A 26,533-nucleotide genomic window follows, 5' to 3' on the forward strand; every position below is an offset into this window, starting at 1 on the left:
AATACCAATAAGCAATCAGAACACTGTTAAAATCGCATTTAATCGCGGAGTACCACTATTTGTTTGACCTGTGGCGCCATCCGTGGCGAACCGCTGAAACTGGTAGCCATATAATTGGCTAGCAGTTTCAGCTATTCGCCACGGATGGCGGCACCGGTCAAAAAAGTAGTGGTATTCCACGATTAAATGCGATTTTAACAGTGTTCTGGTTGTTTATTGTTATTTTCAATGACAGTGGATTAATCTACGTTCTTTTAGCTTCAAACTGAATGCTTGATCAAGACGTAACTTGTCCATAGAACGTTGGAAGAACTATTTAAAGTGAACTAAACGGTGTACGCATGACGAGATACAGTGTCAACCGTTGCAAATAAATGTGATTTCCACAATGTTCTTGTAATTACTGGTTCCCAGCCGTTAGACAGTATTATTCTACATTGTTCAAACTTCGAATTTAATGCGTGACGAGGAAAAATGATGCCCGTTCAGCAGTGTAAATATGATCGAAATAAGTTGCAAGTAGGGTTGCTGCCCCATAAGGGGCCACGGTAATACAGGCATGATTGATTTTACTAATTCAGGGGTTCTGCACTATTGGGTCCATTCATTAAGTCCTGAGGGACAATTTGAGACTAATGACGTTCATTTTAAGCGCTTAATTACTGAGGTATTCGCATTTTTGCCTCACCAGGAAGTCTCACTCACCTGTCGGTATGATTTGGCTAGCAGTTTGATCGAATTGGCACGGGTGGCGCCACCACGCGTCAGTCGTCATGATCTGACAACATTGCGTACTTTAGACTCGACAACACTGTAGAAGTTAGACTATGTAGTTGAACTCGAATGGATTTAACGTAGTTCACAAATTCACCGTTTTCATAACGTAGAGGGCGGCAGAAAATCCCTGACTTTTTACACTATCGGTATTTCAGAACATGAGACACGAAGTCCCGTAAGATGATCGGTCTATTCTATACCTAGTTGGCGACAATGATTCTTGCATCGTTTTATACCGTACCAGATACTTACTGCAACAGCACCGTGCATGTAGTGACATCGGTAAATATTTTTCTAACCTGATTTGATGATCAAATTTTTCACGATTGGTAGGTATGGAAGTAGTGTTATCGAATTTAATTTAACAAGTATTGTTGATGGTGTTTAAAATTCAAACAATTCTATGCAGTGATTAGTTTTGAATCATTTTAGAAAACCACATAAGCGCGAGACCGTAAATATGGAAAAGCAAGGTAAATATACTTTTCTGTTGGTTGATTGTTTAAGATACATTAATTGAGCAAAAGTAAGTTGTTAAAATTTTTATTTTGTTAATTACTTTAGAAATATGTGAATACTTCAACGGCATCATTAGAAATGAAAAAGATGTGTCTGCTGGGATGGCTGCGATTCGTACATTACTTAGAGTTCTGGAGTATTCAAAGTGTAAGCGCACTTTTCGAAAGGTTTTAAAGCGAATATGTTTGTTCTAACGACTAACTGTTGTATTTGATCGCAGCAGAAACAGTTCAGGAACTTAGGTACTGTCTGCAAAATGCAATAGATGCAATGAGATCCACGGATCATCCCGTAACCGCTATTGCATCTGGTAGCGAACTATTCCTTCGTTTCATAACCCTGGCGACGTTAGATACTCCGGTAAATTCGTTGCTTACGAAACATTTCAAATATTTTATAAAGTATCGATCGTTGTCTAATAACTTGTGTGCTGTTTGCAATTAGTCGTTTGCAGAATGCAGGGGTATTATGCTCCATAGGGGAAAAATGTTTCATGAAAAATTAGTAACAGCTAGAGGAAAAGTAGCGAAAGTTGCAGCACATTTTATCACAGATGGTTCTGTAAGTTTGGATCATTTTTTCTAACATTTTATAGCTTCTCTTGCTCAACAATTACCTCATAGTATTTTGGTAAATTTTAGAAAATACTTACTCATTCAAAATCTAGAGTCGTATTACAAGCAATGAAAGAAGCTGCTGCTAGTAATAAAATATTTGAAGTATATGTAACGTGTTCATCTCCAGACAATAGTGGGTATGTCTTGTTTCTAAAGTTCTTATACTTTGTCATATATTTTTGTGCATTATTTTCTCTTATACCCTAGACAGGAAATGTGTCAGAATTTAACAGAGTTAGGTGTATCTTGCACACTAATATTAGATTCTGCAATGGGATATGTCATGGAGCAAGTTGACATGGTCATGGTTGGTGCAGAGGGTGTAGCAGAAAGTGGTGGTGTTATTAATAAGGTACATAATTGGTACAATATTGTATTATATCACCTTATAAACCAATCAACTTTTCTCTGAAATATTTTTCGGTATCATCAACGGTTTCGAAGATATTCGCGGGGATCGATTTAAATGATTCACCCTGTATAAGTAACATGTCTATATATTTAAGAATTATTGCCATTTCTTCATAGGTTGGCACATATACAATGGCTATGTGTGCCAAAGAAGTGAAAAAACCTTTTTATGTACTCACAGAAAGTTTCAAATTTTCAAGAATTTACCCTTTAAATCAAGTTGACTTACCAGATGAATTTAAGGTAAAACATCAGATAGTTCTTCACATCATTACAGTTGTTAAATATATGCAAAAAAAAGAGATAGGTATATAAAATTTCTTGTTTCTTTACAGTATACAGCGAACACATTAAAGAAAGATTTACAAAAGGAACATCCCTTAGTCGATTACACACCACCTCATTACATCAGTTTATTGTTTACTGATTTAGGTATCCTGACTCCATCTGCCGTTAGCGATGAACTTATTAAATTATATTTGTAAAATATATATGAACAATAATGAAAATCGTTTCCACTTTCTTGGTACAGTTGTGCATGACATACACCTGCTTACTTAATGGCAGAAGAACTAGATTTTGCGAGGAACTACAGCAAATGGTCTCAAAGATAATTCTCGGTATTTAAAGCGGACAGCATTCGTACTTCCCAATTGAATTGCATTATTCCCTCAATTCTTATTCCAAGTATATGTATTAAAAAGTAAAACAGCGATTCTGTTACACAGCATAAAAATTAGATTACTTCGATTTTTAAATGTGTTCAACGTATTGAATAACAATTTATATACTTTGCTTGAATATACATACACACGATAGTTTATCCTCCCGCTTGGTTACATTAAATCGTAAAATACATGCACTTTAGAAGTTAAATATATTATATATTGCACAGCAATAATTAGCGAATTAAAATGAACAGATGGCGAATTTATATAATTACAAGTTGCGCCAAAAAAAATTAAAAAACAAACAGAAAAAATTGGCCTATGCTACTTCGTACACAGCATTAAAACCGCACATTGCACACATGAACACTCCTTGAAAGTTTTGCGTCTATTGCATTTAACTGCGATTTAATACGATTTGCAAATAACTTCCCATACAATCTACTTTAAATGATTACTTTGCACAATATTGCACGGTAGTACGAGAAAATCTCTTAGAACTCACAAGTTGACAGTTATTACGATTATATGCACCATATAAATTATTCCTCGAAACTATACATTTTTTTTCTCTAAAACATTGTGACACGATAAAAAAAAATAATCACACTTATGGTATTCGAACGGAATGGACGGACAAGCATTTAAAGAAACGCGAATGGACAATTATTCGTAAGTTTTTACTGTCCTACGGACAGTAGAACTTGTACAAAAATGTATTTATGATATGACGTAATACTATATATAAATACATTACAAAAATTACAAATCAGCGATTCAATTATAAAAAAACAAAAACTTGTAAATCTACCTTTGTCCGTGCTAGATATTTCCATTCAATTATAATTAATGCGTTTGGAAGTTTAAAAGCGAAAGGTATTCTGTTATGTCAACGCGACGCAGATTATTCGCGCCTGGAAACAGAAAGGAACAGCAATAACAAATTGGAAAATATGATCGTATCGGTCGAAAAAAAACCGATTAACGATCGATTCAAATACTGCTTGTCGTTTAATTTTACTTCTATCGACAGTTCATGCTAAACCGACTGATACTTAAGAAAGTATTATTTTTACCTAAATAAATTGGCATCATAGAGTCTGTGTATAAAAGATACCTGACAAATTTTTGTCCCGTCAAAGCCCAACTTCATCTTTCTCGTGAACCACGAAAAATAGCATGATATAATATTTTTCGTCGTGTTTCGTTCGTTTGTATATGTCTGCTAGTTTCTGAGCTATTTCACGGTTTATGAAAAAACAATGTAAAAACTATGATACCAATATGAAAGTAATATGTATAATTCATGATTCAAATTAGCATCGATTGAAACTTATCTCTTATTACAAGTACGCTTGAGATAACGTCTCGACGACTGTGTAGATCTGATCAAAATGGGGGCGTTTTTCCGGTTCGTATTCCCAACATCGTAGCATTAAACGGTATATTTCTTCAGGCGTGTTCTCTGGTGCTGGCATACGGTAACCTGAGAATAGACACAAGTAAGCCTGTTTACAAATGAACAAAAAATGACAAAAACAATATAATATTAATGTCTCGAAAGCCACATTACCTGAGTCTATTTTTTCACGAGCTTGAGAATTGGACATTCCGCTGTAAGGATTTCCGCCCTTGGAAAATATTTCCCACATCAAGACCCCGTAACTCCATACATCGCATAGCGATGTATATTTCCCTAAGGTAAGCATTGTGATTACAAAATAGTATTCCATAGCCTAAAAATATTTAGGTCATTCATACGGTATACTGTAACCTTACCGAAATTCAACGCCTCCGGCGCGGTCCATTTAATTGGAATTTGTTTCATACCATCCGAAACTGTATATTCTTCTTCCTCCCGTGACATTCCGAAGTCGGAAATTTTTACTATGGACTCGTATCCTAAAATAGGAGGATGTTATCACGGTTCTTCCTTTCTGTTATCTTTGGAAATTTGTGCATGCTTCTTGTAACGAATAATTACTTATTTACCTACGAGACAATTTCGTGCTGCTAAATCTCTATGGATACAGTATTTAGATTCCAAATAGCGCATACCTGCTGCTGCATCTTTACACATACGAAGCTGTTCTTGTTGCATGATGCTACTAGCATTTTTTCGTAAATACGTTAACAAGGAGCCACCTATCGTACGCATTGATTCGATGTTAGTAAACGACACTTTCACACGGTAAATCGATGTAACTCAAGTGTCGAATAAAATTTCGTATGTTGATAATTTCGGATATCGTATAAACGGAGCTCTACTGGAAATAACTTCTCCACTTACCGGGCACCAGTTCCATAACGATCATGATAGGCTGTTTCTGAACGCAAATTCCAATGAGTTTCACAACATTCGGATGATCGTATTGCTTTAATATCCGTCCTTCCTGCAGGAACTTCCGCTTTTGTTCATCCGGCAAGGTTACTTTGCAGGTTTTTACAGCTACTTCAGTCTTACAAGTTTTAAGTTGCGCTTTATATACATCCCCAAAGTTACCCTATAAACATACAAACCTCGATTAGATATTACGCAATCTTCCAAAAAAAAAAATAATTAACTTCTCTAGCCGTATTGGTGACCTGATGATTCGAGGCTTTCAGTCACATTGAACATTAATACAATCTGTAATTTAATACGTTACAAACTACACAAATATCGATCTCTCAAACAATTTGAATGAATCTACATAAAAAATTGGTCTGATTTCTTTTTTGGATACGGTTCATCGTTTCGAATCCTCAAACCTACACGTCAACAACTTCATTTTCCTTTACGTCAATAAAACGATCTTTCACTATGAAATGAATATCGCTCTATAGATATCTCTTTTAGTTCTGTTCACTTCAAATTTCAATGTACCCGTCCTATTTTTTCTAGAAGCACTACATCATCGTTATTCAGCTCCCATCGTTCACGCAAGATTGGCGTTTTAAGAATAGTTCCGGATCGACTCGTTACAGGTGATCCAGATAACCACTGATGCCTAATTAACTCCTGAATCGACGGAAATGTGGGACCTTCGAATCTGTAATGTCCCTAAAATTGATACGAATACATCGTTTACAAGTTATTTTTATGCGTTGTTGCACAAATTCTGGACGCGCAGTTATTATAATTTCCTCACCTCGGTTGTCTGTACAATGAAATGCTTGTGCCCGTCCCAACAAACTGATAAAACTATTTGGCACTCGTCGTTTCTTGTTGTTTCACGTACTAAAAAGTCCCCTTCGTTCACAAGTAATCTGACCACTTCCTCTCTTGGCAATACACCGTGAAACCATTCCTCGTCCGTGAGATCGCCATTGACGTTTCCTTTTTGATTACTTGTCAACTGTGAAATCCCACGTAATGGCGCCTGCAATTATTTGTCCACATTTACCCAGCGTAATATGACTACGATCGGTCGTAATCACGAGCTAACACACAAATTGGAATGTTTGTTTATCCGTTTAAATGTCATCGCGTCAACGTTAGGCCAAAAAATATTCAAGCTCATTCAATTCGTATCGAACTATGCATGCTTAATGTCAAAATATAGTCCAATACAATCATCAGTCGTCGTTATGGCTATTATCATTAATAGCGATAAAAACAAACGAAAATTTGCAAATTATTATCAGCCTTCGTAAATTTCTTTCAAAAGCAGCAATATCGTTCAAGCAGATATCCAACAAAACGTGTTTACGTGTACAACAAACGGATAATATATACGGAAAGGACATACAACTGGTAAAGTATTATCTGTTTTTGAAGCAGGACCTTCGCTACTCGACCTAATCGTTCCGTGTGTTGTATAGTTAATCATCGGTAAAGATTTGAATGGAGATTTAAACACAGTCATAAACCGTTGATTTCTTCGTAATGTAAATAAACCAATGTCTGGCATGGTACGTTTCTGGAAGTGCGGTAATACTAACTAATATTAATCTTCCAAATATGATAAACGTTAAAACACTTGGACGTATTCTACAGTATTCTCTCCATAAAATCAGTTATCGAAGCAAGACCTTGTAAATTAGTTGACATGATTTCACGATCGCTCATTGGCTAGCGACTAGCTCATCGATAGGCCTGCCTATTAGGTGATGGTAGCAATGCACTGATACGAAGGGCGACTAAAGGCGATATTATAGTGGGAATACTGTATATTGAAAAACATTCAATGTATCTGGTATACGAAAATGAACTAAATATAGTATTTATAATATTCTCATTACCTTATTCATAGCAGGTGAATCGGTAAAAGAACTCTCCATGGTAAGATCATAACCCAACGGTAATTCTTCGCAGCCTAACTCATTTAAAGCGGCTCTAATAACGTCCACTTGTCGTTGAAGCTTTTTTTCCTGACAACGTAATCGTAATTCTTCTCTCTCGCGGGTATAATCCAGGATCGATGCCCTAATATTGTTAAACAGTTGATCGTATTTAAATGCTCACACACTGAAAGAAAATTTCACAATTGAAAGTTAATTTCATACTTAGAGTCGCTATTATTTTCGGATAAATGTTGAGGATTTTGACGATTCTGTTGTGTCGCTTTCAGAGAAGTCTCCAATTCAGTTAGTCGATTTCTTAACCAATCTATCGTTAGATTATCAACCGTCAGTTTATTTGGCAACAATTTCCCCGAGGTATCGTCTACAAGATTCTCATCGAATGTGAATCTTATCGGTGAAACTGGTCGCGTTCTGTATCGATTTTTTTAATATTTACAATCGTGTCTAGACAGTTATAAAAGTAAATGTAAGTTTCCAAACAGATACCTATGCTTTCCTATAAAGTCCCTGTACTCTTCTACAGGTTTTACCAAGTCGACAGCCTTTTGCATTCGTAGGTGCATCTCTTGGAACTTGTCCGTTGTAAAATCTGAATACTTCACTATGTCTTGAAGTATGGCTTTCCTACCATACAAACAACAATGTTATTTATTTGAATGTAATTTAACACCATTATTGAAACCTTTAAATCATTATTGACATTTACCTTGTACGTAACTATGCGCTTGCATATAGATTTTACACAAATTAGATTAGCGATCTACGATGTAAAAGTAGGAAATACATCATAAATTATTCCAGACACAATAACTGATACACTTACCATGACGTCACGAGTTCTTGATGAATTGCTTGTTGTCGATGAAGCAGACTTGGTAAATAACAAGTTCTTAAGTCATGTTCGCATTCTGTTACAGCACCCAAAAGTAACACGTATTCGTTGTGCGTAAGATGAAGTTTCCTACAAGCTTTCTGATACTTTTCCCTTACTTCGTCCACTTTTCTGCCGACTCTACCCGCTGAAAACATTATAATACATAGCAAATGGTTACAAATGAATGCTGCAAGTGCTTACATTTAACATAATGTTCTTCGAACCGGGATCTCATTAACTTGTATAGTTCCAGATTCTTCTGGTATTCCAATTTCTTTCTGGCAACATCTTCAGTCAACTAAAGTATAGAATAAGAATATTGTTTATAATGTAATATACAATATTTGTGCCATATTGGTTAACATTCTGTTGCATACTTGTTGAAACTGATTATTCAACCATGTCTGTTCTTCCTGGTACAATTTCCTAGCCCTTCTTCTATCTGAGCACAACACAGCAATATGTTCAACCACTATAGTTTCAACTGAATCTGCTTGTTGCTTGATTAACTTAGCCATTTGATCGACAGAGTCCATAATATCTCTCCAACTCTACAATGGAATGGATTTATAATTTATATTTGTATTTTAAAATTTTAACACACGAAATTGACGTATACGTGACCCACATGCCGAGTCATCGGCTAACTGAGTAATATATTGCATGACCCATATGCTGGGTCATTGGTCTTAAATATGTTAAAAGGTACATCATACTTGCTTTGCTTCGTGCAACTAGTGAAATAATACCTGCGCTATTAGGCTACCGACGAGGTCCTCGTTGCGCTCGATCTTCTTTCCCTGAGTCGCTAGGGCGGAGATTGTCGAGGCATATTCACGATCCGATTTAACTTTCATAGTTAAACATCGCTTCATTGTTTCGAGAAGTTTAATCTCAGCATCCTGACGACCGAGCAAAGCCTCGTGGGACGCTTGTCCTTGCAAACTTGCAGAAAACCCCATCCCGCTAACCGTTCAGAATCAAATATTACGGTCTCACTGACTTTTTCCGAATGTGTCAGGAACAGAAATTCATTCTTGCGTTCGACACGTACAGTGACATTAATAATCAATCTGTCCAATGAATTTTATGAAATCGCTCGTTAAGATACCACATTTCAAACACAAGCTCACGTATCTATTATTTCATTCGTCTCTCGTGCATCTTAGCACTCGCTCAGGTGTCTGAGATCAACATTTATATTTATACAGACCTTAAATTGTAAAAATTTACTCTTACTCGCGAAATACCATCATGAAACAATGATCACTATATAGAAGGTTCATTCTATTGAATGGAAAAAGTCCAAAATCGATCTTCGACACGCATTATTATACAACATTTCAACAGGTTCCTTTTCGTGTTTACTTTGAAAACAGTTTAAATACTTGATAATTGGCGGTACGTGCTCATTACAATACGACATAAACTTTTATTACGTGCAATTCATGTAATATTCATACACGCTATTTTTTATTTTATGAATAAACTCTATTAAACGATACATGTGGAAGGAACTTAACGTACATATTTAAGAGACTTCAGGCAAGTACACCTGAGTACACCAGTAGTTGAAAGGATACACGAATAATTAGTTGTGCAATCCGTTCCAACAATCTGAAAATCTCAGTCCGCGATTTCCCAGTTGAAAAGAAGAATCGTCTCTTGCGTTATTCAATAACATACAGCATTTTATTTATTTATTCCAGTTAGGGAAGAAAACACAACAATAGCGACACGTCTTGTCGAGCGATGCACCTCTCATTGGTCAATTTTGTGTCAGGAACGTGTCTGCATGCACAGACCCAATTCATTCTTCTAAACAAGAAGGCGTACAAAATTTGTATACCTTTAAATGACAAAATTTTTCACTGTATTTATTTCTTTACTTATTTTCTTATATTTTCTTCAAAATATATAATCTATGTGTCATTAAATATTATAGAAGAAGAAAGATCGCCTCATGGACTTTCTTTAAGTCTGGGTTAGGTTCGATCGGTGACTGTCAGATTGTCGGAAGAGGGTGTGACAACTGCTGGGTGCTGTTAGGAACGTTGGTTTAAATGGAAAGTTGATTATATTGTTTGGACAAGTACTCATAGAGAATTAACGTGATTAACATTCTTACCAATTAATTCATCATGCCCGTAAGTAACAAGTTCCGAGGTAATAATGATTTAAAAATGAAAAACGAATGTACTCTGTAGGGCGTTCCCTTAACCTCGCAAAAACGTCATCCGTCAAATATGTGCATGCTGGATTTATAATGTATGAAATGGATCTGTTTGACTAAAATTTTTTGTAATTTCTAACTTTTTATTACAGGCATATCATTCGAGTTTCGTAGAAAGTAATGGAAACATCGGTAATATGGCACTCTTACCGATTCGAACTCATTTCAGGGGTCCCGCACATCCTTCGAATCCTAAGGATAGAGATATAATTGACGAAGCATTGTACTTCTTCAAAGCAAATGTGTTCTTTAGAACATACGAAATAAAGGTAATCATTGTATGCACGATCGTTTAAAATTATTTTTTTTACAGTACTCATTGAATTGTGATTCCACAGAGTGAGGCGGATAGAGTTTTAATTTATATTACATTGTACATAACCGAGTGTTTGAAAAGGCTACAAAAGTGTGCTACCCAAGCACAAGCAAATACCGAAATGTATTCTCTCGCCATTTCGAAATTTGATATTCCTGGAGATCCTGGATTTCCCTTAAATTCTGTGTATGCTAAACCAAGTAATCCCATGGATGCTGGTAAAGTTCATCTTTACTTTTTAATCTGCGAGCAACGGAAGTCGTTACATTGATCGTATTTTTTCAGACACAATGAGGCAATATCTACAACAAATCAGACAGGAGACTGGCGTCAGATTAATTGAAAAGGTATATGGAGAAGATGGAAAGCCCAGCAAATGGTGGTTGTGTTTTGCAAAAAAGAAGTTTATGGATAAATCTTTGTCTGGTCCTGGAAAATAAAACGCTTTCGTTTAACGTAATTTTAGAGCATTACATAATGTGTAAATAAAGAATTTTCTATGCAAAGAATATGCGGCGTTTTAACATCCTACGATCGTTGATTAAAAAATCATTTACTGTAAGAGGCCATTGCACTCATTGTGTGATTTATATTTGTCCTTTGTTATCTTTGTAAAAAATATATGTGTATAACAGTACAATAATTGTTTTTTAAAGAAGAGATGTTTATTTCGTACAGGATATACCATAATATCGATATCAAGATCCGTATTATATCAATAGAATGATGTATCTTGTTCGCACAAAACTTAAGTCTGTAAACATTAAAATCGCCTATCGCTTTCTGCGAAGCGATAAGGAGTTTCTTCTCAGCCATGCCGCACGACGCGAACCACCGATAGTCTGTGAATAACGATGCCCCTTGCCCAATCCTCGTGAGCTCCTGCCAGCTGACGTCTTTCCGCGAAGTTCACGGTGTTTGTGTACAGCGTTGCATATCCAGTTAACTTTGGGATCATTACGAATTTCCTGAAACGTAAGATATCGTGTATGTAATAAGACAGTTGTTACTAATGGTCAACGCGTCTTCGATTTCGTTTCACGATTCAGACATCCAAGGAAGATAACGAAAATCACGAGTCTTCAATGTTACATTATGAGATATCATCATTTTTAAACTGTACATGTTGAAGTTAACTTGACACGAGATAAAATATGCTGCATTACCTTGTGCGCAGGATCGATCAAAATGACTTCATAGTACATATACGTCGAATCCTGAGCAACCCAGTAGCTGTTTAATACTCGTAGACCACCACAACGTCGGCCAACGCGTTCCTTGAAATAATACGAACATTATTGGATTTTTTTAGTCATATGTTCAAACAAAAAAATTATTGCTATTACATAAAACGATACTCGATTCAGATAAAGTTTACTCACTTCGGCAACAGATTGTAATTTTCTGGTTGGCTTCAGTTGATTCACACCGTGGCTTTTTGGTTTACCATACGTGGCACCCTTAGGAACAGGACGTTTACGGCCACCTCTCCTTACGCGAATTCTGAATATGACGAAACCTACGTGTGAGAGAATAGCGCATTCCGTTAACTTTTTACATTTAGTGGAATGTGTACCGCTCGAATTTAGGACGCAATGGTTATCAGCATGTACACGTGTATCACCATGTTACAGTAAGAGTGGTGCATGGTATGGCTCATCATGTGTTTTTTGAAAAATCTATAGGATTTGTAAAATTTTTCAAACAGAAGGAAATGGGACCGACCGATCACGTGAACTCTAAATGAATCGAATGAACGAGTAAATCGGCGCTCATTCTTTGGCAAATTCATACAACACAAACATGGCTGCCACTTCTGTCTACAGAGTATATTTGAAAAAGTTGAAAAGGGTCGTATGCGAAACATTTACTGTTCAGTTTCGAAAGTTAATCTTTAGCTTGTGAACGAGCAGGGCGAAATCAGGAAAGTTCGAGGATTCATTTACGTGAGGACTAAAACATTTGTCATACCTTGCTTGGCTTTGTAGCCTAAGCGGCGAGCTTTATCCGGTCTGGACGGTCTAGGGGCACGATGCATTTTGGTCAACTGACGGTACTGCCAGCATCGTACACGAAGCAAAAAGCGGAGAACATCGCTCTGCTTTTTGCGGTACAGTTCCTGCATATACTTATACGCACCCATTGCGTATCCCTGAAAACAAGAGAAGTAACGTTGGTGAAAATTTGTTATTTTACGAAACAAAGTGAATGTAAAAGACGGTTACGAAGCAAAATGTAAACGTGCAAATGGAAAGTAATAGAACGAAATCGACGAAAAGGCTTAAAAACGACGAACGCAATTCACTGAAAACGCGCACAAACGAACGAAACACGTATCCAGGTTAAGTTAAATGAAACAGCAACTGCAACGTTCCCGTTGGAATAATATTGAAAAATTATAAGAACATTTTGTACGAGCGAGCCTGGCAACGAATCTTCTCTGCACGCGGTCCAGAAAAAAACGTGGATGGACAGGATATTATACGATTCCAACTCGCACCACTCACCCTTTACAATTGGAAAAGAAGGAAAGATCGTCGCTCTACCATGCGGCACGCATCAAGCCATTGCGTAGATAGCACTGAAGAAAGCGCACTCGGTGCCCCATGAACTTCGATCGTGGGGGCATCTGCAGGCCCAGAAACTCATGAAATTTAATCGTTAGATAAAGTCGGAAAAGGAGCAGAAAAATTTACTCGAGTATCATTTCAATCGTGTTTCGTGGTTAACGGAACAAACTGATATTCACCTACGACCGTTTCAAAATATTCGAATTTGAAACGAAACACAACTCACCATGATTCGTTGCGGCAAATGATGTTCATCTCATTACAGTACTCCGTATGAAATACTTATCGAAATGAATATGTTACATTAAAGTAGACATGTTTCTTGCGTTAGAATCTATAGAACAAGGAGAAACGCAATCACACGACGCACAACGATCCAACAACGTTGTTGTTACGGACAAAAGTTGCCTTCGATCCGGTAATACTCGATTAACTTGTAAAAGTATGCGAAAGTAAGCATGAAAGAACGAAAAATACAATATCTATCGAGTAGGCTGTGGGAGAGGGAGGTGGGGGGAGGGGACACGACACTTTGCGAGATAGCAACCTGAGCGAAAACGAGAACGTTTAGTGGGGTTCTACAGGTATTATCGAGCGACCCGGTGACCTCTTGTCGTGCAATTGATTATTTTCGGAGAGGCAGTCGGAATACACCTGTCAACAAGGAGACGGTAGTCCGCTATGGAGAGTCGTTCGGACAGCATTAAGGATCCGATTTATTATCCCTCGATGCAGGAGGCTTTATCCACGGAATCGGCCGGAACTACCGTGGAACCGGAACCCAGCGAAAGAAGCAGAAGTTCCGTGGGTAGCCAGGACCTTGGTCTGGAGGAGAGCAGCGCGTTAAAAGTACCACGGAAATTTATCGTCAATTGGCGACAGGCGTGCGATCGTACCCGCGACAGGACCAAAGATCTGTTGAAGAGATGGCGAACGGTTTCGGCCAACGTCGACGAGGTCGTCGGTGTGCCTGTTACGAACAAACAACCTGACCATCCTGGATGGAGTGTGCACGTTTGGAGTAAGCTCTTCCTTTCTCTAGAGAGCGAATTTAAATCAAAACCAAAACAGAAAACACGCACATAGAACTGGATGAATATGCACACGTACTCTCGCAAGCAAACTCAGCTTCCGTTAGGGGAAAAAGTGACAGAAGGGCCTTCTACCATTTGGTAAATTTATTTCAAGTACTGAAATAAATGTTAAATCGACTGTTAATTTGGCATAAATTTCAGTAATTCGCGATAGCAAATTGTAGGAGGCCTTTTTCTACGCCACTTTTTTCCCTAGCGTAAGCTGAGTTTGCTAGTCTTGGGAATTATTGAAATTCATATCAAATTAACATTCGATTAACATTTCTTTTAGTACTTGAAGTGACTTCCATTTCCGGGTCCTCTAATAGTTTTTGTTACACCCTGTATATGTGCTACATTAGATTAATCAAATTGTATTTTTTGTACCGTTTGTTTCTTTCTTTTCGCTTGTTTCAATGCGAATACAGCGACCTGGGTGAGCCGATATCCCAGCGGCGAGAGCCTCGCGGCTATAGAAGAGATCGGAGCCAGTAAAGGAGGCAACATAAGAGATCTCGCTGTCATTCAACGCGATAAATTCAGCCATTTCTTCACGTACCTATTGGACCACGATAAAGATGGTTTTATAAACAGAAAAGATTTTCGTATGCTTTCGGAGGTATTTCGAAGTTTATTAAATTCATGTCTGTTTCCTTAATGATCAAGATCATGGTGATCCACGATAAACCGTAGATTCGCTGATATGTTTTGTCATTTTTTTTCCCAAGCGATTGAGAAGATTCGCTGATTGGTCGTGGAACGGATCGGAATACTTGCGGTTAATGGAGGCCGAGCAAGGACTGGCGGAATTGATACTGGACGAGAAACAATACGAGCTCGAAGGCGGTAAAAAGATCAGTCTGGAGGAATGGCTGAGTTGGTGGGCGCGAATCGTTGCTCCGCCCGGGGGCGCGGCGTACAGCGATATGCCGTTTTGGTTGAAAATCCTTCCGAGGATATTTTTCCTCGCGATCAATCAATCCGCGAACGGGATCATTTCGAAGAAGGAACTCGCCTCTTTCTACGGATCCGTCGTTGGCTTCGACTTGGAGAGAATATCCAAGGGTCTGGACATCGCGTACAATTCCATGACATCGGTAAAAACTTATTACTGTTATACGCAATAGGGTAACATATTAGAAAAGTATGATGGATCGTGATTCTGTTAACGCAAATAGAATACAGTAAATCATCGATGAGTGCTCGAAAGCTCATCTCTAGCACGAAATTCTGAAGCTCATAATATTTATTTCAGCTGTATATGACCATTAGTTTATGAAATATTTAATGTTCAGTGCCGAGGTGCCTTCGAACACTTATCGATGGTTTACTGTATACGCAATAGGATATATATTAGAAACATAAGATTGTGCTTCTGCCATCAAAAATTGAATGACTTTCCGAATAATGAGTAGTAGACACGAAATAAACGACAAGACAGGAGGGGGGAGGAGGAGAAGTATGTAAACAATTTACTCTCTCTTCAGAATGGAGATCATCCTCTGGGTTGGCCACAGTATCAACTAGTGTTCGCCAATTTTCTGTTCGGACGGGGTCCATTCGGTCCGGGGGAACATTTCCTCGGGATGACGGATAACTGCATGATCCGAGGGAATAATGTACCGTTCCCGATCGATTATTCCGCGATGAACACACCGAAGGACAAGCTGGAAGTGTACAGTCCACATTGCAGAAGCGCTCGTCGTAGCGTCGTCGTTTGAATTCTGAACGGGTAGCAATAATTTCATTGGTTCGTAACTATTGTAATATACAGTAAATGATCGATTAGAGTTCGAAGGCACCTCGGCACTGAGTGTTCAGACGTCATTCTTACTACTGGATGCTTGACTGACATGAATCCACGAGGGACTAAAACTCGTCAGTGTCAAGGAGCTTTGAGCACTCATCGATGATTGTGCAAGGATGCAGTGGAAACAGGGGTCTATAGAAACTTGTTTTATGTTCAAGAATAAAAAAAAATGGCTCTAATTGATCCAGCTTCGTCGAGCGGCCTACTACAAGCACACGTCTCACGGCCGCAAATAAACGAGACCTATCGCTTCAAGAAAGTTCCTTGGTTGTGCCTGCATCTGATTGTCTATTGATCAATAGGATAGTTACATAATATACATATTTCAACGCTTTATTCCACACGAACGCTTGAACGTGTACACACGTACTTGATTACATGGTATGTATTCGAATCGATTGAGTTGTATCACTTGTCGGGGGAAAAAGCTGCGACGGAACTTCACGACGTGTTCCCGCCACGAATCGGACACGCGTGAATTTTTTTTCACCCAGCCCCTCATTTATATATTTTTTCAGTAAAGTTCCCTCACTTACGAACCGTCTGCAAACAAATTTCCGACCGTTCCGACATATAGTGTACAGGGCCGATCGTCGCCGACGGACGTAACGGAAATTCGATAAATGCACTGCTGTCTGTCCGCGTGATTTCCCGTTTATGGTGAACGTAAAGTTTCGATACCGTTGACACACTTGCGACGCACTCCAGACACCTAGAAGCGAGAACTTAGTCGAGTGCTAGACCGTTTTCGCCCACACGCCCAAAACGAACGACTCAATCTCGCACTCGTTCGTGCCCTTTTGGATACGAAACAGGCCGTCCTCGCCCCATTGTCGACCCCACGAGTTCACCACCAGCTGGAACAAAAATTAATGGGGACAATCGACAAACGGAACGATCCACAGTGGTTCGGAATCAGAAGAAAGGAGGAAGAAGTTTGCCTGCGAAGCTTACCCAGTATTTCACCGACGGATAATGCCGCGACGATTCTTCGCCCCATCCGATTATCCTTACCGAATGATACCCAGAGTCGTGCAGCTCCGCGCTTTCCAAGTGTCTGTACACACCTGACTCGTACGAGAACAGGTCCTGGTACACCCTCATAGTGGCTGGAAGCATTATCAATCTCACTACTCATACCATAGGCGTAGCCAGGTTTTCAGTCGCACTGCCACAGTGAAAAAGGCCGTGCGCAGCCAGACACACGTTATTTTGTTTTCAAAGTCATAAATTGTTTAAAATGTATGCGTTTCGTTAATAGAGTCTGTTGGTCGTGTTTCAAATTATACTGCAATATTAAATATTACGCAAAAATTTTGTAACTCTGACAAGGGAGTGGGGTGGGGCAAAATTGAATTTTTTTTATTATAGTGTGGGGCAAAAGCCACTTTTTTCCGTCCAAGGGGGAGGGGCAGCCCCTGGCTACGCTCATGACTCTTACCTTGCACAGGACCTGAGGTTAGGATCTCCTGCATGATGTCGGTCTCGTTACCCAAACGATACGCCGGCCCGACCTTGTACAATCCCTTTCGAAGCGGGTTCAACGGAGGGGAACAACCAGCGCCTATCAAGTCGGTTCTCTTCCGTATTTTGCAATGTCCCTCTGAATCCAACCACGGGTAGCACTCTTCGTCCACCAAGCTGAAAGGAAAGCATCAAGCTATGTAGAGGATCGGTAAGTGGTCACCAGTGTTGCCAGATTTGGCGATTTCTTACGATTTTGGGCGATTTTGATTTAAAAAATCTGGCAATTCTGGTGTCCAAAGCATCTCCAGGACGTTCCTGACAGGGACTTAAACCGATATGATTTTGATACCGATATTATGCCATCGAAGCTATACCGAAACCGATATATTACCGAAAACCAAAATAAATACCGGTATTTTACGTTTCGGTAGAAGTCCCCGGTTTCTGATGGCTGATGATTACCCGAATTTTCTGATAAACATCCAGGCTCGATCCAAGTAGCCGCCGCTGCAGCCCTGCTGGCCTCTGTTGTTGCAGGACAGCAAGTGTTGCGCGCTCAGATCCACGCTGTCGGCACCTTTGCTCATGATCGAGAATCTGTCGGATGCGACACGGGCGCTGGAGATCGCCCAAGACGCGCCGCACCATCCTTGATCGTCCACGCCTGATATATCGCGGGGCCAACGTGTTCTCGCGTCGAATTCACGTGGTAGCGATTCCAGATCGTATATCCGTCGTACGGAGTTCATCTTGTGGACCTTCGACGATCGATTTAAATAATTAAAACGATTCTCTTCGGTCGAAGAGGTCAATATCGAAACGACACGTGGAAGCGTTATGCTTACCGATCGTAACGGATTCAGGGTGCCCAGACGAAGTTGTACACCCTCCTTTAGCGTTCTACCGGCAAATTCCGTGTAATTTCTCGCCCTCCAGCCCAGTCTCGGACTCTCCAGTTTGATTTCCTCGATCAGATCTGGTTCTTGCAGGCAACGATTCACCTCGCATAACACCTCCGCTCGTCTGCCCACCGCCGAACATTTACTGAAACACCGTTTCGAGCGAATAATTAGGGAAAGAACTCACGTTAAAGTAGCGGTGCGAGGTGGGGTTTTTCAGGAGACGCTACTTCAACGTGAGCCAATGGTCACGCAGGATTTCGTAACAGTTCGGTCGATCCACCAATTGGATCAGAACTTTGGTTACAAGATGGCGACCGATAGTGGGGTGCGCGCACGTGTGTGAGTAATGCGCGTAAGCTGGGATGTTCCTACCGCTACTTTAACGTGAGTCTACTGTACAAGAAGAAGAAGAAAACGTACCATACGTTGCAGTTCTCTTTGAACGTTTGCCCGTGGTTGTAATTCTTTCCTCGATAGTAGCATCCTGAAACACAAAACGTTCAATTCGCTCGAGTACAGATTTTTTTCGAGACCTTTTCTTTTTATGCATTACTTGTTTTGATCATTTATACGTTATTTAAAATTTGTTTAGATAAAGACTTTACACATCTCGGATTTGTGAACCCTTTCAAACGGGTTTCGAGGGATCGAATCGATCAATTCGAACGATTCGATAGATTCGATCTATTCCAACGATTCGATCTATTCGATTAATTCGAACGATTCGATGTATTCAATCTATTCGATCTATTCGATGTATTCGATCAATTCGAACGATTCGATAGGGGAGTTTTCGTAAATTTACGAACGTCGTATTTCGTCTGGCCGCGACGTGGGTTCGGGCTCCATCCCCTTGCAATGGCTCCAATAATCCGGGCAGCAGTCGCCTTCTCTGTTACGATCGCAAAAATCGTCGCAGTAGCACATTGTTGTTAGGATCGGCGCGCTGCATTCGTCCTGGCGTCCCGTGCAGCACGCACGAGACGGATACTTCGCGGAGCAATACGGACCAGGCGACAGCCCCGAGAAGTCCGGTCTGATGCCACCCACGTTCGACAACGAAAGAACGAACACCAGGCATGCCAAACCGTGGTACGAACGCATGTTACGAGGCTTTTGGGGTCCTGCGAACAGAATACGTTCACCTTTACGAAATATTTCCAACTGTATTACTACCGTAATCAATGACAAGGTCCTACAGAAGTATTACTACGAACATCACGTTTTGCGAGGTGTACACTTTAGTTTTGACTCTCACTGTATGTATCCTCACGAGCAAACTCGACTTTCACTAGGGGAAAAAGTGACATAGGAGAAGGGCCTCCTACCACTTGGTAAATTGATTTCAGGTACTGAAATAAATGTTAATTTTTCATAAATTTCAGTAATTCCTAATACCAAGTGGTAGGAGCATGGTAGAAAGCCCCTTCCTCTATGTCACTTTTTCCTCTAGTGGAAGTTCCTTTCGAGTTTGCACGTCAGTGTACTTATTGTTAGTTTTGACTCTCACTGGACGTGGTTCGCGTAACTCTCTGTTCTACGAGTTCTTGTTACGCGATCCTATTCAGCCTTCGTCCTCCCCAGGTGTGCTTGTTACACCGGAGGATTCGGTAACAGCTGGCATCGGGCTACAATTACGATGCCAAGTTTGCGCGTTCCGAGTCATCGTTGTTGGAACCGCTTCAAAGGTGCCCACACACACGATCTGTCCCTCCTTGTTTTCTGGTTAAATGTCACACGTCATTTCTCGTGCAAGGCCCTCACGTTCCCGAAACGGGGTGAGGGAAGTAGACCGCGTTGACCGTGGGGCGGTCGACCCGTCTTGTGCAATACCGATCGCGTGAATCCTGCCTATTTAGAATTGATGAGGGGAGAGCCTTAGTAAAAAAAGTGCACATGCGGCAATGCTATAAATTTACCACCACTTTCAGGAAAAATCATTTTCTCAGGAGAATTTGGTAATTAACTGGCAGTTATTTTAGTTGGTAATTGAAGGAGATGGTAAATGGCAATTATTGTCAGATATTGAAAATTCATGTTATACCGATACGTCCTTTAAGGTGGCTCACGGAAATTTGTAATAATTATAAATTTAGTTGAAAATTTAACAGAACGTTCTTAAAAGCTTCAGCTTTTGATTGCTACCAAAATATCGCTAGGTCAACGATAAAATTATTGAAATAATACTGAGAAGTTAGTCACTTATTCGGTTACAAAAAATGCCATTTTCATACAAAATTAGGTGATTATAGATTTTTGGCCACGTTGGTAGTTGTATCTTTAGCTTGTCGAAAGGATGAGCACAGGGGATCAACGGAGACTCTGTTATACGCGATCGTTTGCTAGCCTATTATAATATTAATGGAATTTACCAGACTGGAACGTCTTGTCGTCCGTCTATGATCCGTCGACAGATAAATGCGCAAGGGGTAATTTTTTAAGACAACAGCAAGGATAGGAACTTTTTTCTTCTCTGAAATATCTTATTGTGTTCAGAATAAAGTAGAAACCACATTGCACCTGACGAAAGTTTCTTCTCTAAATTGTATTACACAAAGCCCTATTAGTTATAAATGTATAAAATCTGCAGTCTAGTGGTGACGAAGGAATCGACGAATAATTCGTCACTAGAAACCAGTCTCTATTCTTCATTTTCATGTGGAGCATATCGATCAAATACTGCTTATAACGATGTTGTACTGCTCGATCGAAGCAAGTTAACGATACGGCGGTCTAACGTTCGAATCGGTAAGATCTATATTTGGATCGCGCGTCATCCTCCGTTCCCGCTCGAATCCTTCAGAATTTAAACAATTTTTTATGCGACGTAAATGACGGACGCACGCGAAAAAAAAAAAGAGAAGAATCAGAATGTAATAGGCAGTCTGGCGTGTTACACACGGATGACACGTAACGCGAATTACCGGTTGCAGCAATCGATACCGATAACGGAATCGCCGGCGGGACCCGGCTATCGCGTTAATGACGTCCACTACGAGAAATCGAATTTAAATTAACGATAAAATTTCCAATCGAATACCCTTTCCACCTGTGCATGTTAAAAAAAAAGCTGTTTCGGACTGGGCTGCGGCAGCGGGCAGGAACGATAAACGTTATAATACGCGAACGAATCGACGTAACTGCGTCTGATACGAAAGGTTTGCGTCAACGTTTACGGCAGCTGTGTCTCGTCTACAGAGGCGCGGAATCATTAAGATTCCGATTACCCTCCTAAATGGATTAACCAGCGATAGAGGAAGGATTGAGCACGAAGGCAAAAGCGAACATTCATGTAGTAGGTACATGCATATTACAGCCCCTGGCCAATGAATTAGGATCATTGCCGTAACTAGGTAGGGGCCATGGTGGGCCTGTCCCCACCAGTCCAAAAATTAGTGGAATATATAAAAAAAACATTCGTCAGTTGGTAAAATTTTAAGTTACAAAAATAAATACTTGAGTCGAAATACAATACACAACGCAACTAAGTACAAAAAAACAATACTATCCTCATTACGTTAAAGTATTAAGTAAAATTGTATAAGAATCAGGCTGTTTAATTTTTACATTCTATTTAACTAATAATCCGGCAATATTAATCGAAGGGAAGTTTTACCATTCGAGGATTAATACAATTTGTGATTAATTTCGTTCCGATCTTTGAATTTCGCTGGAGATTTCGGAATCGAGTCCTGTCTCGATTGGCCAGGGGCTGTACAGTGCATTATCGGATGATGTCATAGGAGGAAATCGAGGCGAAAACAACTCATCGAGATTATATATCCTCGAGTGTGTATGTATATGTGATATAGGTGCTACCTATAATTATAGCGATGCGTACGCTGAACGGAGGCTGTTTTAAAAATGACTCGATCGACCAGAAGAGGTTGCAGAAAGAGGTTAGTGGTATCATCGTACGTATTTTAAGTGAGTGGTGCTCGGCTTCAGGGTCGAGATGGGTTTTCGGTTGCCAACGAAACACGATTGAGCGAGAATCGTAAGCCGTAGACCAACAGAGAGAGATTTGTCCTGCTCGACATTCTGGATGCGTTCACTTTTTATAGCCCCCTTGTACGAGAAATTACAAGTTCCCCCGTGTCGTCTGTCCTTGCGAATTGCCGAAAGTATTTCGGCAATAAACGTCGTTTCTACGAGAGATCCGTGTCGCGAATGTTTTTTCGACATCGAGTAAAAAGAAAACGGGATCGAGACAAGTTTCTTTTAACTCGGAGGACGCTTGTAACGTGAGCACGACCCATCAAATTGGTCCCACTAAAAATAACGCCATACGTTAATATCAACGCGTATATACGCCTTCGCCGTGCCCTAGATTCCGAGCGTTCCTTCTTCCGTGTTGTATGATTCCCTCGACCTGTGTATACAATTCGTGGACAGAGGGAATGGTAAGGATTCGGAACGATTCATCGAACACAAAAGTATGGGACTAAATCTGAGAATTAAAGAAAGAAAAATATTCTAGAAAGTGTTAATGAAGGTAATGTATTTAAACTGATGTAAAGTCATTCGTATACGTATACTGATTCTGTGACTTTTATTTTATTGTCACAGAAAAATTAGTTACTGTTCCATAAATCATCAACTCTGGTCCCATACTTTTGGCCGTTAGTGTTATACATGGTAGTGACGTATTACTCAAACGACTCGATCTTCTGATGAATCGAATCGGAATCGAATATTCTTAAGCTAAAGGTGGAAGCGTCAGACATGTGCGTTTACGTCTGCACTACTGAAGCGAACGTTAAGGGCCGTGTCCATTGGGCGAACAATTTACGAACACTATTCGCAAACTTTTTATAACCTCTCCGTGTCAGATAACTGTATATTGTGAATAGGTCAGGAACAAGTACGCGAACAGGTGATTCCTAGAGAAAACAATTCGTATATCGTTCGCGAACACCAGTGGAGACGCACCTTAGCACAGTGAAAAAAACAATGAAATTAACACTAGAACTACCAAAGCAGTCAAAATGACTAACACGTAAACTCATTAGAATGACACAATAACACATTTTCTGAGATTTTTCGGAACGTCTACTGCAATATGTACAGTAGACTCATAATATATTGCAGCTTGCTATATTACCGTCTCCCCCCAGCACGATTAAGTTATTGCGTAGGTGCAAGGGCTGGGACTACGACGGCAGAAGTTAGCATGGAGGGGGCTCTCGATATTTTGGCCGCTTCCGAGAACTTTCAGGTACGTTTTCACGTGACAGTAAATCGTTACTTTTACGGCCAGGATACTAAATATTACTTTTGTCGTCGTGAAAACTAGATGTTGCGTTGCTGTGACATTGGTTTACATTGTTATACAGTGTCACCACAACTATAGTCAGGACTTCTACTGTCACGTGAAAACGTACCTTTACTCTTCTACATCCCCGACCGCGGCAATATATCGAAAGTCCTCTGTATATGTGAAGAAGTTCGTTAATTTATTGATTTGTATAATTTCAAGAAGTTGTTCGTTTTACCAACGTGACACAAATAGAAACACGTTCATCTTTGGTAGTTTTAGGGTTAAATAAAAGACGATATATAGGTCGCAGTTCATTTAGACGCGGTCGCCTGACACTTACAGGGAATCCCGCCTTTACTCGTCTATGATATTGCCGTCAGCAGAACGAATTTCCGCGGCGAGAAGAAAATCGCAAAGTCGTCCCATTTATTCGCGTATTTGCGGTTCTCTGTATCAAAGTACACCGATATCAATCTCTCGCGTTATCGCGAAACGGAATGTCGATTCAGTTGCCGGTATGAAATTTCAAACTTTGACAGATAGTGGCGCCAAACGAGACACACCAGTCGCGTCGCTCTGGGACGATAAATATTTTTATTCGTGTCGTTTCATTGAAGCACTCGATGATTACTTGGTATTACTCAGATGAAAAGTAATCGTGACAGGTGACACTTAGTCACGAGTTTTAATCGAACGATATGATTTGTCGATTCGTAAGGAATCAACCAACCTTCGCGATCACTTTCGTTTACGATTATTTTTATCGGATAACAAGAAATTATTTTATTAATTTGTCACTTACTCGTGGTCCCGAACAAGGAGGCTAGTCTCTTCAATGAGTATCCGCTACAGTCCGCTACACCATCAGCCGTGTATACATTAGCAGAGTTCTGCGTCGAAGAATTTTCAGGTGATCTTCATGAAATGTCGTTTAGACGTTCCGAACGAAGGAATTAGGAAAATTAAGGGATCGATTCAACGAGAGGATTCCGTCTGGTAAGAAGGTGGAAATATTCTGGACCAAGGAAACGACGTGTTTTTGATGTCACCGATTGATTCTCGATCGAGGCAAAGATTAGAATGCGCAAAGTCGGTGTTGGCGAGACGAAAGCACGAGCCTGACTGGCCCGCGAATACGCTAGGTATATAATCACGAGCTAAACGGCGGGAGCGTAACCGTCTTGTTTCGCGGTTCAACGCGATTCGGTTCCGCACGGTTCGAATCGTCGCGACGCATCATCGTCCCGGTATCGCGTGTCCCCCGCGGTTATACACATGTACAAAATACCGCTCCCTTTCTTTCCTCTCGACTATCTACCGTCGAGATTCGTCATTCCTTTAATATGTAAAGGTCTTCCGATTAGATCTGTCATCGGTTACACGCTTACCGTGATACTCGTCACTAGGTGGCGTTCTCTTTCTCTCTCTAGCTCCCTCTGTCTCTTTCTCTGTCATCCCCTCTACCTCTTTCGGGAAACGGAACAAATAGTTGTACGATGCTCTATCAACAGGATATAGACTCTTGAACGTGAAAGAAGTGTCACCCTTCAGTGTCTTCGAAAGATTCATCCGTGATAATTAATTTTTATGCTCTCGATTTTCGTCACATTTACGTTAGAGGTTCGAATACGTGGAAATCTGACGGAGAAATATGGAATAAGAAAGAAAAAAAAATTGGGCTCGTCCGGGATTTGAACCCGGGACCTCTCGCACCCTAAGCGAGAATCATACCCCTAGACCAACGAGCCACGCTACCGGTTGTTTCTAAAAAGATATACAAATGTGTACTCCGTCGTTAGCTGTTCCATTTTAAAATTCATACTTATTACGACATACTTTTTTTTACGTTTTCATGATAAGTTCCGTGAGTAATGTAACCAGCTGTGTAACGATTTGTGTTTTAAATGATAAATACGTTAATGCCAGAGCAAATCGAATCGATGTGTGTAATTGGGCGTAAAATAAAGATGGAAAAATACGATCTTTTGCGTCTGGAAACGCTTGAAGCGTACACTACCGTTCAGAAGTATTGAGAAACTTGGACCGTACGTTGCGTTGTACGTTGAAATTTAATATCGTTTAAACAATGTTTCCGTTAGACTTTCAGCAATTTTGGATTCAGCATATTCCTCATAAGTGTCACAATCATCTATTCAATCACGACAATCGTCTGTCTTCCAAGGGTTAATAACTCGGAAACGAAGCCTCGAATGTAACTTCGTCATTCTTGATTTTCGACTTGGTTTGGTATGCAGAATCCACTCTGTCAAAATGTCCCACATTTTAATCAACATTCTGTGCATAATATATACTCTCGATAAAAAACAGCGAGTCGTGCGGGCACCGTGGCTTAGTTGGTTAAAGCGCCTGTCTAGTAAACAGGAGATCGAGGGTTCGAATCCCTCCGGCGCCTCTCTGCGCTTCATTTATTATTTTATCCCTTTCTGAATGTATTTTTGCAAATCAAAATTACCATCGATCCGTGAATCAAAGACGTACGACGATATTCTTCCGTTACTCGCGACAAGGAAATATCCTCGATCGTTCAATCTCCGTATCAAAGTTCTCCCAATAATGTTTCACGCGCGATCAGGAAACCGGTTTGGTCGCGCGGAAAGTTTCGGCATGTTCGTTACGTCTCTCGAGTTGCAAGAATTAAATTTTCGGAACGGAAGATTGGAGGACACGGCCGATAAAGGTGTCCAATTAAAAGCCGGCTTGTCTGGAATCTGGGGAAGACTGGCGTGTT

The 26,533-nt window shown here is 40.1% G+C and overlaps 6 protein-coding genes and 2 non-coding genes across 12 annotated transcripts; 4 read left to right on the forward strand and 4 right to left on the reverse strand.

The window, feature by feature from the left end:
- The first annotated feature begins 1,036 nt into the window (after nt 1-1,036).
- Nucleotides 1,037-2,845, forward strand: LOC107187178 (translation initiation factor eIF-2B subunit alpha). Its single transcript, XM_015575195.1, has 9 exons — nt 1,037-1,106; nt 1,210-1,250; nt 1,342-1,443; nt 1,517-1,656; nt 1,741-1,857; nt 1,938-2,050; nt 2,121-2,265; nt 2,442-2,567; nt 2,660-2,845. The coding sequence occupies exons 2-9, from the start codon at nt 1,238-1,240 to the stop codon at nt 2,807-2,809; spliced, it is 906 nt and encodes a 301-aa protein (XP_015430681.1). The 5' UTR covers nt 1,037-1,106; nt 1,210-1,237; the 3' UTR covers nt 2,810-2,845.
- A 1,451-nt stretch (nt 2,846-4,296) lies between these two features.
- LOC107187176 (tyrosine-protein kinase Fps85D) lies at nt 4,297-9,301 on the reverse strand. Of its 3 annotated transcripts, XM_015575194.1 has the most exons (15): nt 8,903-9,301; nt 8,531-8,704; nt 8,355-8,451; nt 8,103-8,298; nt 7,766-7,903; nt 7,481-7,690; nt 7,217-7,400; nt 6,727-6,894; nt 6,124-6,354; nt 5,859-6,035; nt 5,283-5,496; nt 4,985-5,137; nt 4,772-4,894; nt 4,566-4,688; nt 4,297-4,478 (listed from the first exon to the last, which is right to left on the reverse strand). In XM_015575194.1, exons 1-15 carry the CDS (start codon nt 9,113-9,115, stop codon nt 4,336-4,338), a joined length of 2,544 nt encoding a protein of 847 aa, XP_015430680.1. In that variant the 5' UTR covers nt 9,116-9,301; the 3' UTR covers nt 4,297-4,335. The 3 variants fall into 3 exon arrangements, with proteins under 3 accessions (XP_015430680.1, XP_015430678.1, XP_015430679.1); XM_015575192.1 differs by lacking the exon at nt 6,727-6,894; XM_015575193.1 differs by lacking the exons at nt 6,727-6,894; nt 8,355-8,451; nt 8,531-8,704; nt 8,903-9,301 and adding an exon at nt 7,986-8,039 and having other exon boundaries at nt 8,103-8,133.
- An 866-nt stretch (nt 9,302-10,167) lies between these two features.
- LOC107187168 (actin-related protein 2/3 complex subunit 3-like) lies at nt 10,168-11,211 on the forward strand. The gene is made up of 4 exons (XM_015575180.1): nt 10,168-10,300; nt 10,479-10,655; nt 10,725-10,920; nt 10,988-11,211. The coding sequence occupies exons 1-4, from the start codon at nt 10,295-10,297 to the stop codon at nt 11,140-11,142; spliced, it is 534 nt and encodes a 177-aa protein (XP_015430666.1). The 5' UTR covers nt 10,168-10,294; the 3' UTR covers nt 11,143-11,211.
- A 134-nt stretch (nt 11,212-11,345) lies between these two features.
- On the reverse strand, nt 11,346-13,275 carry LOC107187166 (60S ribosomal protein L15). 3 transcript variants are annotated; one of them, XM_015575177.1, is made up of 5 exons: nt 13,210-13,275; nt 12,674-12,854; nt 12,085-12,221; nt 11,869-11,979; nt 11,346-11,670 (listed from the first exon to the last, which is right to left on the reverse strand). In XM_015575177.1, the coding sequence occupies exons 2-5, from the start codon at nt 12,843-12,845 to the stop codon at nt 11,476-11,478; spliced, it is 615 nt and encodes a 204-aa protein (XP_015430663.1). In that variant the 5' UTR covers nt 12,846-12,854; nt 13,210-13,275; the 3' UTR covers nt 11,346-11,475. The 3 variants fall into 3 exon arrangements, with proteins under 3 accessions (XP_015430663.1, XP_015430664.1, XP_015430665.1); XM_015575178.1 differs by lacking the exon at nt 13,210-13,275 and adding an exon at nt 13,118-13,197; XM_015575179.1 differs by lacking the exon at nt 13,210-13,275 and adding an exon at nt 13,109-13,190.
- A 664-nt stretch (nt 13,276-13,939) lies between these two features.
- Nucleotides 13,940-16,066, forward strand: LOC107187163. The gene is made up of 4 exons (XM_015575174.1): nt 13,940-14,293; nt 14,774-14,964; nt 15,074-15,442; nt 15,833-16,066. Exons 1-4 carry the CDS (start codon nt 13,954-13,956, stop codon nt 16,064-16,066), a joined length of 1,134 nt encoding a protein of 377 aa, XP_015430660.1. The 5' UTR covers nt 13,940-13,953.
- A 626-nt stretch (nt 16,067-16,692) lies between these two features.
- On the reverse strand, nt 16,693-24,874 carry LOC107187162 (uncharacterized peptidase C1-like protein F26E4.3). Its single transcript, XM_015575172.1, has 8 exons — nt 24,587-24,874; nt 19,334-19,648; nt 18,945-19,008; nt 18,468-18,666; nt 18,085-18,380; nt 17,597-17,796; nt 17,110-17,264; nt 16,693-17,012 (listed from the first exon to the last, which is right to left on the reverse strand). Exons 2-8 carry the CDS (start codon nt 19,626-19,628, stop codon nt 16,893-16,895), a joined length of 1,329 nt encoding a protein of 442 aa, XP_015430658.1. The 5' UTR covers nt 19,629-19,648; nt 24,587-24,874; the 3' UTR covers nt 16,693-16,892.
- Nucleotides 24,875-25,460: 586 nt separating this feature from the next.
- On the reverse strand, nt 25,461-25,532 carry Trnap-agg. Its single transcript has one exon. It is a non-coding gene; the product is annotated as a tRNA-Pro (tRNA).
- Nucleotides 25,533-26,123: 591 nt separating this feature from the next.
- Nucleotides 26,124-26,197, forward strand: Trnat-agu. Its single transcript has one exon. It is a non-coding gene; the product is annotated as a tRNA-Thr (tRNA).
- The last annotated feature ends 336 nt before the right edge of the window (nt 26,198-26,533 follow it).

This window comes from Dufourea novaeangliae, unplaced genomic scaffold (assembly GCF_001272555.1).
Source record: "Dufourea novaeangliae isolate 0120121106 unplaced genomic scaffold, ASM127255v1 scaffold99, whole genome shotgun sequence".
NCBI classification, from domain to species: domain Eukaryota; kingdom Metazoa; phylum Arthropoda; class Insecta; order Hymenoptera; family Halictidae; genus Dufourea; species Dufourea novaeangliae.